The sequence below is a fragment of the Sinohyriopsis cumingii genome, chromosome 8 (assembly GCF_028554795.1).
Source record: "Sinohyriopsis cumingii isolate HCF-2022 chromosome 8, ASM2855479v2, whole genome shotgun sequence".
Taxonomy (NCBI): domain Eukaryota; kingdom Metazoa; phylum Mollusca; class Bivalvia; order Unionida; family Unionidae; genus Sinohyriopsis; species Sinohyriopsis cumingii.
In genome coordinates, this window is record NC_142968.1 from 49730399 (window position 1) to 49741848 (window position 11450).

An 11450-nucleotide genomic window follows, 5' to 3' on the forward strand; every position below is an offset into this window, starting at 1 on the left:
CTTCAGAGCATTGTGTTGGCAGATCATGTTGTCTGTTCTTCAGATTACTCCAAATAAACTGCATAGACCCAGATCTGCTGGCACATTATGCAGTAGTAGATCTGGCTCTATGCAATCTGTAGCTGGACCTTACTTAGAAGTGTGTATGTGTGTGTGTGTGTGTTAAGACTGTTAAACTCTTGAGAATTTGCAATTGATAAGTTTTGTATATTAATTATGTTAATGTGCATCAATCATTACTGTGAAAAACATTCCCATGAACACAATGAATGATATTTCCTTGTTAAATTCACACCCATTTTATGCTACAGAAAACTAAGAGGTTGACAGTAATGTTGTACACATAGAGTAAATAATTGGCACAGGTCTTTCATCAGATTTGTGTTCATTGTAAATGGATTAATTTGAGGGTGTATGGGCATGCTGGCCACATCATCAAGATAATGCATTGAGTATGTGTCACAGAGGCAGTTCATCAAATTTATCAACAGTTTTGCATAGAATATTTATCAGAGGATTTGCATAGTATTGAAATTGTAAGCAGTTTTTTTTTTATTTTTAGAAAGTTAAGTTACTGAGAACTTTAAATTCCATGAACATTTATTCCCCAAACAGTGTCATATTTTCTGCTGCGAAAGACTTTCTTTGAAGAAAATGATATGGTTGCCCAGTTTAAATATGGTAGCCTAGAGTAGCAACAGGGGACGCCGCTAGAGGGCACTGGCGATCAAGATTAACGTTTTCTCAGAATGTCAACCTCATTACACCCGGCACTTTCTCCGCTTTAATATGTAAAAAGCCGACATTATTACATCCGAAAGTATTTATGGTTGAAAAGTCAAATGTCTATATTTAGCGTATATGATACTGGGCCATTTCTACAACTTATTCAGCAGAAAATAACGAAAACCGAATTTTTCCAAACGCTGAAAAACTAAATAAACGAATATATACGCTCACCTATGCCTATTTTTTTAAATACTTTGGAGTTCTTTTTACGAGAATAATGGTAAAATGTGTCCGAATATTTGCGGAAAACCCACGAATTACGTCTTTTTCTAAGGTCACCCATGCCAGCAAGAACGGTAACTCTTCCCAGCACATGGGTACGTACAAAATGTAAACAATGACAACAATACGACATAATTTGGGTTCAAAAACACACGAAAACTTGATTGTATGTAAAGGTAGACGTTTATAGCAAGGAATCGGATTATACAGACGTACTGTCATTCATTATATCAAACTTATTACAAAATATTTGTGCAACTTTTGTTGTGTAATATATTTTCGAGGTTAGAGACTCGACGGGAGTATCACTCGCCGACTCAGTGATCACTAAAAAGTTCAACTATTTTTCAGAATTTTGAAGAATGAAAATAAATACATTTAAAATCGTCATGCCATTTTTTGTGAATATCAATATGAATATTGTCATCATAAGCCAATGAATAGAGAATCGATCTGTAGTATTTCTCCATTTAAACAAATACATACTCATAAATATTTCTTGAGAACCAACTTAGTGCCAGTTTCTTCTCTATCTCTGTTGCCACAATTGTCTTTACTTCATGAACTATGTAATATTGCTCAAAACAATGGTCAGAATTATTATGAAAATATTGCAAATTTAGGACATTCAAAATTTAATGTTGCACCATCCTAAGCTGACACTATTGAAATCCTGACTTACTGTAATGAAAACTTAGTGGAAAACCTTTTGTCATTGATTTTATTTTATAGATATGAAAACTGACCAATTATATCTTATGATAACTAAATTCTAAAATAGCAATTGTTATTTACTAAATTGTGATTTCAGATAAATGTATACATGTACAAGAACACTGTAATGAATATGCGCGATTGGTTTTTAAGAATAACATACAATTTCAACTTGGTATGACTCATGATTATGCTGTTTCATGCAAAAATGTTAGGGGGCATGTGATAAAAAGGCACAGAAAGTCTTCAGAAGTACCTGGAACATAGAAAAAGTAAATTTATTCTTGAAGCTGAATGTTCACAACACATTTATATATAACCATATGTAACATAAAATATGCAACTTTCAGCATGAAGTAACATGAGGTCAAGATTTTTCAAAAAGTGACCAAAGACCAATATTAAAAATGGTGGACGATACATGTGTTTGAATGCTTCTTGTGAATTTATTTGAAAAGATATCATAAAGATTGGTTCGTTTTTGAAATCTGCATACTCAAATTAAGCAGAAAACATTCCATTTTAAAAGCAACATATAATTTCAACTTGTGTATGACTCAAAAATATAGTATTTCATGCAAAAAAGTTTGGGGGTGTGATAAAAAGGCACAGGGGGGCTTCTGATTAACCTGGAACATATAAAAAGTCAATTTATTCTTAAAGCTGAATGTTCACAAAACATTTCTATATAAAATATATGTAAGAAATATGCAAATTTCAGCTTGAAATAACATGAGGTCAAGAATTTTCAAAAATTGCCAAAGACCAATATTAAAAATGGTGGACGGTACATGTGTTTGAATGCTTCCCTGTGAATTTATTTCAAAAGATATCATAAAGATGGTTCATTTTTGAAATTTACACACTCAAATTATGCAGAAAGCATTCCATTTTTATATATTCTTTAATTATAAAAAAATCATCACCTGTTGCTACCTAGAGAAGGCACTCTAACCATGGTAATGTGGGGGCCACATATTTATAGATGGTGTCACCTACTTTTGTATGCGTAATCCATAATTATAGTCAAACAGAACCTCAGTATTTATCCAGGTACCTTACAAATATGGATGAGGACAATGATTTGGTTAGGTGACTGAACTCTGCCAATAATGTTAATATCATGTAGATACCATGAAAGATGGTCCAGTAGATACTGGCTGTACATCACTGTAAAAGATGGTCCAGTAGATACTGGCTGTACATCATTGTAAAAGATGGTCCAGTAGATACTGGCTGTACATCATTGTAAAAGATGGTCCAGTAGATACTGGCTGTACATCATTGTAAAAGATGGTCCAATAGATACTGGCTGTACATAATTGTAAAAGATGGTCCCGTAGATACTGGCCGTACATCATTGTAAAAGATGGTCCAGTAGATACTGGTCGTACATCATTGTAAAAGATGGTCCAGTAGATACTGGCAATACATCATTGTGAAAGACAGTCCAGTAGATACTGGCTGTACATCATTGTAAAAGATAGTCCAGTAGATACTGGCTGTACATCATTGTAAAAGATAGTCCAGTAGATACTGGCTGTACATCATTGTAACAGCATGTCAGCAGAGGAGACACTGAAAGAGACTTATTTTGCTGAGAAAGTCTGTTATCAAAAATAAGACATTAATGTTAACATAATGGCAGATATTTACTTGTGGCAGTCCCATTTATATCGAAAAGATAAACAATACTGGTCACCATACATTTGAAAAACTAAGATATTTGTTAGAATGAAGCTGATTAGGGTGTTTGAAATATGGACTTGGTATATGATCATATAATATGAATTTGAATCATAAATTGTATATAGCATTTACTTTTTGATATATAGGTGTTTTGATGGAGCCGTCCCATTTGCTTTCATTACAGTAGTAGAAAACACCTGTGACTTTCCAATGCATGTTTCAAGAACATAATTAGACTGCTCCGGTGGCCTAAGTGGTTAGAGCATCTGCCTCGGATGCAGGAGGCCATATGTTTGAAACCTGGCAGAGTTGTACCAAAGATTTATAAATATGGCACTAGCAGCTGCCTCGCTTGGCACTCAGCATTAAGAGGTTAGTGTTAGGACTCTTCGGCCTGGTGTCAGTATAATGTGACTGGGTAGGTCATGATGTTAAATGTCTGCAACATGATGCAACAGTGCTAAACATCAATATAAAATGTCACATTACAGACATTGTAGCGATATGACTGAATTTTGTTTAAAGCAATGTTAAAAATTCCAATCACACACACACACACACGCACACCTCATGCATCTGTTTTGCAACATAAGAAATGCTTAATTCTGATGACTTAAAAATATTATTACACAGCTGTCCATTTAGTTTCTAGAATAATTTTATGCAAGGATAAATGCTAAGCCATTGCACTGTGTTTCTGATGATGACTCATCAGTTCTTTAGATTTCACTTTAGTTTGCAGCAGATGTAAATCCATACATTATAGAGGGGGAACATACAGTAAACAATGACATGCCATTGTGCTCAAGTCCATATTGTGTTTTTAATGTATGATTTAAAATAAATAATAGTATCTGCAGTTCATTAAGGTTCACATTACAAAGTTAACCTTCAATGGTTTTCATTGTAACAATTGTATTACCTTAAAAAAATGTAGCATTGAGTTTATTGAACACATTAGGAGAATTTCCAGTTGACTCAACAAATCCTTGGAAATGGCGGAAAACATAGGACTCCAGCAGAACTTGTGTGTATGTTTGATTCACTCGTAATGAGACCCCTTGTCTGTAACAGTACTAATGTTCAGCCAATTAATGGAGAAGCCATACAAGTCGAAACAAAGGAAAGCAATGCAGTTGTGAAGTTATAGTTGTGTATTTGTGGTCATTAAATGATCTGAGAATTTTTTTTCTGAGGACTGTGGTCATCAAGTCCTTGTTTACTATTGGACCAAGAGTCAATTGCTGGATATAACTCTAATGCGTTTATTTGGAGGAAAGAAATGTTATTATTCTTTGATTACCTTGTAAACTATTTATTTTAACCGCATTTTGAATGAACTAAAAGTCTATGTTGATTTTTTTCCCCTCATTGTATTTCTTATCCAAATTTGAATGACACATAGTCAAATACAAGATAAAATATACAAGCACAGATGAATGGCTAGAATCTCTTGTCCATCATAAAAACCGTGCATAATATCTGCATGAAATTTTTATTCAGTTTTCTTGTGTTCCCAGTCGAATTTGGTCAAATCTGTATGAAAATTGGACTACCCATTAATAAATACATATATCTATACCGCCCACTGTGTTATGAAAGAAAATTTATCATAAATATTTGTGTATGTTTACATACATGATTTCAATTATGTTACCAGGTAGATCTTCTTGATAAGATCTTCTGTGAATAATTTGGAAGCAAAGTGCGTGAACCGACAGTGAAATAGGCAATATAAATTTTTACTGCATAAACAGGGGACACAGTTTTCCAACTGATATTCAAAAGGTTTTGAGTTGAGTGGGATGTGTGTAATGTTGTTTATTGTATAATGTTAAAAAATACTGACCAAATGGGGACATGCGCAGATACAGTTATTCCAAGGTTTGCATCATTAAGTAAGGTCTTGACAGTCCATTTTATCCAACATTACAAACAGTGGACATCACCAGTTCCAGGTGTATCCCCCGGTCTGTTGGTTTGTATTCACATTGATATCCCCATTTTGCGCCTTTCACAAATGTAGACATACCCCCCCCACCCCCCGTTGTATTGTTATTAAGATTGTGCAAGTACTTTTATTTACCTGTTAAAAAAAGCTGAAATTTTATTATATTTTATGTTTTTTGGGTTTATTGCCATTTCTCAGTGCAAGATAGGCTATGCACGGTGCCCAGTGTAATTGATGAGATGGCAATGATAGGTAAAGGCAAGCACTTCAGTCTTACCTCCAGTATTGGTCACTTTTAATCACATGTCATAAATTGTTTGAGACCCTGTTAACACATTAACCCCTAGTGACGAGTTAACGTGGCAGGAGGTAGTAACCTACTGTTGAGCTCTGTAGCGTCATGGTCATGCATGATACACTAAAGTGGGTGGTAATATAGAAAGGTAGACAGATGTAGCTCTACAATGATACCAAAATAATCTGGAATATCTAGTTGCAATACAAAATACAGATAAAAAAAAAACTCATTTTTTGGACCCAACTTTTTTTTTAACCCAGAATTTGCCTGTGGCCGGAATCTGATTTTGTGTCAGGATTTTAGACTTTTTGGTCTCAGATCTAAGGCAAACTGGTATGAACTGCAAACAGACAGATGAGCCTTTGCAGAAAGTAGGATAAGATGGGCATTTGTAATAAAGAGTGGTCTCCATACAAAAATAATGGCTCTGTTTAGTAAAAAACACCAAAAAAACCACACTTTTACCCTTCTGCTTATGCGCGAGCCAAATAGCCAATGAAAAACGATGTTTCTAAGATCACCGGGGATTTGGTGTTTTCGAGTCTGTTCAGAAATAGCTTTCAAAATGTGTTTCCTACTCGATTTTCAGGCGAAAATGTCAAAAAGCTCCAGGGGATAATGTGTTAAAATCACCTAATATGATAGTTCCTAAATCTTCCATTAGTAATGCTTTTTGAATTTGCACCTCAAATCTATCAATCCAGTTAGCTGTGGAACTAGGTGGCCTCTAAACTGAACATAAGAGCTTTGATTGGGCAAGGGTTACTTCAATTCAGATAACTCTATCAACCCCAATAGTTTCTAGATCAGCACGTCTGTTAGAACTAATGGAACTGTCTACATAGAGAAGAACACCCCACCCCCCCATGGATTCCCTGTCTTTTTTTCTTCAAAGTTGAACCCCTGTATTTGGAGAGCCAAATCATCAGTATCATCGTAAAGAAAGAGCCAAATCATCAGTATCATCGTAAAGAAAGGTTTCACATAGACCTAGAATATTGACTAATCTACCTTGCTGTAATATTAACTTTATCTCATTCAGTTTATGGAGGATGTGTTGAATATTTAGGTTGAGTACTTGCAGACCTCTTCTGAGGAGGCCAAAGACATGACAATTTTGATCAGAGGATTGATTTGCAGACAAGGTATTATGCACTGTATTGTTTTTAGACTTGACAGATTTCTTTTCATCACCTTGATTATTTACATAAACACATGAGGAAGATAACATACAAGATCCATCTGTTGTACCATGACCACATGTAGTGGACACATGAGAATGTTCAATATGAGACTGATTTACATACCTACAGGAAGACATTGATTATATAATGTTTGTTGTACATATAAGTAAAAATGGTGTCTAGGAGTTTGAAGAAGTTGAATTGTAAGAGTTGTGTGAAAATACAGAGAATGTGTCCCCTTTTCTAAAATGAAATAATCAAACATCTGCTAGTCAATCTTCAGTTAAAATAATTTTATTGGCAAGACAACGGTTTGGAATTTAAAATGTCCCATACAATAACACATTTTTAACTTTGGTGTACAAAAATTTGCCACTTTAGTACTATTCCCTTCATTAATAAGCCAATGCATGATAATATCTCTTCAATATGAAACACACCAAAAGTTTATTTTGTGTGATGGCATGGTTTAGTTTTAGTGAGCTCAGGTCAGAGCTGCATAAGTTTCCCTGGAGTCAAATAGTCCCTATTAATATCTAATTGTGTGGATTGATTGTGTGGTGCCATGTGCAGTATTCATGAAAGAGACTGGTAAATTGTGTAGTTGAATGATCGAGAAGGGACTGTCCCATTATCTGGAGATGCCTTTTATTCTTACTATGATGGTAAATATGGTGTAGAGTGACAGGTGAAATGAGGCTTAAAATCATGATTTGACTGACTTAAGGTAGCGTAGGAAAAATCGTTCCTGGTATTTGGTGTTTGATTTGTGATTTGTATTTTATGGTGATTAAGTACTGGTGCAATGTTATGGAAACAATGCATTTGTGAGGTAGGCATGCAATTTTGAAGTTGTGATGTAAATGTGTAGTTGTGATATTGGTGGTCATGCATTAATTAGAGGAAAATTATTATAGTTTGTTTCATTTGTTCACTTAAAGAGACCTCTTGCATGTAACAATAATGTTCGCTTAGTGAAGTCAGTTGGGAATTTAATGTTGCGTATTTGTGGTCATTGATTGATTAGAAACAAATTGATGACTGTTATCATCGGGTCCTTAGAAATGGGGAAAACAAAGGACTTATAGCCAGAAAGAAATGAAGCTAGCAAGAAGGAAGAACGACAGACAGAAGTAAAGAGGCCGAGAGAGAGAGAGAGAGGGAGAGAGAGAGAATATAAAAAGGTACTGACTAAACGAGAAAAGAATGTGAAATAATTGATAATTTACCTCTGAGTCAAACAAAATTTATCTGATCGTTTTCTTTCACATTATTTATACTTCAGCCAGCATACACATTTATGACTCGTTGAGAAACACTAAATCTGAGTATAAAAACTTGTATTTTCAGCATCATGACTGGTGCCATGTACAAGTACTTACAAAAGTTATTTTTATTTCCTTTTGGCTCAAGGTTAACTTCTTGGATTTACCTCTGATGTGGTTAATTGGAGGAAAGAAATGGTATTACGTTTTGGTTACCATGTAGAATGTTCGTTATTATGCTTCTAGCCACATTTGAATGAACTACAATCAGTGTTGATATCTTCCAGTGTATTTCTTATCTAAATGTGCATGGTTCAGAGTTAAATAAGACATAAATTTTACAAGCACAGATCAATTGATAGAACCTCTTGTCCGTCATAAAAACAATGCATAATATCTGTATGAAATATTTTATTTAGTTTTCCTGGTTCCTGATCTAATTTGGCGAAATGTGTTATGAACATTGAACTACCCATTAATAAACATGTATATTGATATTGCTGTCTGTGTTAAAATAAAAAATATATGATCATATATATTTGTCTATGTTTATATAAATGATTTAAATCCTGTTAGCTCTTCTTGATGTCATCTTCGATTAGTAATTTGGAAGTAAAGTGCACGAGCCAATAGCACATCAGTGTGAATTTTTACCGTGTAAACGGGGACGCAGTTTTCTGACAGATACACATGAGGTTTCGAGTCGAGTGTATTGTTGTGTGTAGCATGATGTGAAATTTTTTAACAAAACAGGGACATGCAGTGATAAGCTTATTTTAAGGTGTGTATCATTAAATAAGGCCTTGGCATTCCATTTAAGCCGACAGTACAAAACGGGTATGTCCTTGTTTACAGGTGTGTCCTTGGTGTGTTGGTGTGTATTCACACTGATGTCCCCGTTATGTGCGTTTTACAAATGCACTCACACACACAGACACGTACGTGTGTGTGTTTGATGAGAGAGTGTGTCACATAACATATCCATGCTCCTTGCTGCAAGGTAAAAGTTATATTGATGACAGTAGGAAAAATATAAATGACCCTTTCTTGTACTGGTAATATGGTTGGAACAGTGAATATATTTTAATTAGACTTTAGCCTATTATAAATCCTGTCATTTTATAACTTATTCACAGTCATGCCACCATTCCTCAACTTAAGGTCACAACAAAAGACAATTTAAATTATTTGTCTCTTTCCTTATAAATTCTTTAACCCCTAATGATATTTCGTGTCAAACCAATGTGTCTGGACTGTAATATTTCAGTTGTTATTTGATTAGACTAATACATTTTTATCTTTCTTAGCTCCCATTAAGTGGGTACCTGCAAAGCCATAATAACACAAGTGTCATTTAATTAGGTCTGTGCCATTATCTTGATGAGAGCCTCTGCGGTATATAATTGCAAGATTATGAAGTAGACATATGGCTTCTTCTGCGAATTCTTGTCTGTATCTGAAACCAAAGTTGTTGACCGCAAAAACCAGAGGAGCTGCTGTGTTAAAGCTGTTTTAGCCTTTCATTTATATAAAAACCATTATTAACCATAAAAACGTTATTTACAACTTTCAGAACAAAATTAATTACAAGATTGATTTCTGTATTGGGAAGTCCTGCTTTCAAGAACTCATTTATGGGTTCTCTGGTGCAATTTCTTATTTATTACCAGGCTTTAACAGGGGAATATTTTGCTACTCTCTTACCATCTGTACATATGTTTGGTATAAAGAATGCCTATGTGGTGACCATCTGCACAAGAGCCCTTGGGGTCCCTCACTATTGGACTCTCGGGTCCCTGGAAAGCATCAAAGGTCAGATTGTTTCAAAGCAATGCAATTACAGATTGACATTTTAAAAAAAAGTTAAAAAAACATTTATGTGCACTCTTAGAAATGGAAGACCCAATTATGTATATTCATTTACAACCTCTGGGTCATGGTTGGGGTTGGTTGGGTGGAGGGCATGGGTCAGAAATGTAATAAAATGCATAAGGGCTTGTCATGATGAGCCAAGAAAGCAACCTTATTAAACATTTGGTCACAGTGAAGGCTTTCATTTTACAAAAGCAACACAGAGTTCAGGATTCATTACTCCATCTTCAGGGGTTAAAAAGGGGATAAACTTCATTAATGTCAGAAATGAGGAAAAGTGTACAGACTTGAATTTATTTATTTTCAACAGAACATAGATTGCCATCTTAAGTAACCATAATCCTATACAGAGAAGGAGAAAGACTCCATTTTCTCCTTGTCATCACAGATTGACCCATTGCATTCCTAGGAGCAGTCTGGATCACTTACCATGTTGGGGAAGTCAACTCCTCCAGTAGGACAGGAACCTGGATCAGTCTCCATGGTTTGGGAATTAGCCAAAATGCCAAGAGTTCCTTACTTTTGATCCAGTGCCATCATTGCTGGTGAAGGATAGATCCTTGGCTTCTCCCAAAAGAGAAGTGCCTGAGAGTGAGTTGTACCTCCCTGGTTGGGATGAGCAGCTTTCTCTCTCAAGGATATTACAGTCTATGTGGCGGATGTAAGGGAATCACTCCTACCCAACTATGACAATGAGGAGCAGTGGTCTTGCAACGATAAATCTGAGCAGAATCAACTGCCAGATCTTGTCAAACTGGTGACAGGTTGCTGAGCACTAGTCACTGACCACTATGTCACTGTGTTGGTCACCAGTCAGTTAATACTGGACAATAATCTTCAAGCAACTTGACACCAGGATTGTAGAGTTAATTGAGGGACAGGGATCAAGTCAATACTCCCATCCACCACATCTCTCTTTTGGGATGGTGAGTTGTTAACCCATCAAGGGAAGGGGGTTAGATTGGCATCCCCCTCCCAACATTCCTGTATTCAAACCAGCCCCCAACTAAAGATTACAGTTGCATTTTCAACTATTTAGAAACTCAACTTCATATTAAAAGTTATAAAAAGGAAGGTATACAAAGTATTTTGCATTGCATCCCTGTGTTGAGGTGGGAGTTAGTATCAGGGATGGAGCAGGTATGGAGTTGTTGGAAATATGCAAAAAGAAGGTTTATGATGTTGAGCCATTGTGATGGTTGTTTTTTGGAGTAATAAATATTAAACTAAGTCAGGATTATAATTTTGATGTTTTTTATTTTTATTTACAGATGATTTTAGACTGTTCTGTGGTGACCTTGGTAATGAAGCAACAGACGAATTATTAACAAGAGCTTTTGCAAAGTACCCTTCCTTTGTAAAAGCTAAAGTGGTTAGAGACAAGAGAAGTAATAAGACAAGAGGATACGGATTTGTCAGTTTCAAGGATCCCAACGATTTTGCCAGAGCTATGAGAGAAATGAATG

At 35.3% G+C, this 11450-nt stretch overlaps 1 protein-coding gene across 1 annotated transcript in view; it reads left to right on the forward strand.

The window, feature by feature from the left end:
* The window catches only part of LOC149793472 (uncharacterized), a 68196-nt gene that overhangs the window by 22527 nt on the left and 34219 nt on the right, over nucleotides 1-11450 (forward strand). The window contains exon 4 of the mRNA XM_089967465.1: nucleotides 11256-11450. Within this exon, the coding sequence (XP_089823591.1) occupies nucleotides 11256-11450 (195 nt within the window). The remainder of the gene's footprint in view (nucleotides 1-11255) is intronic.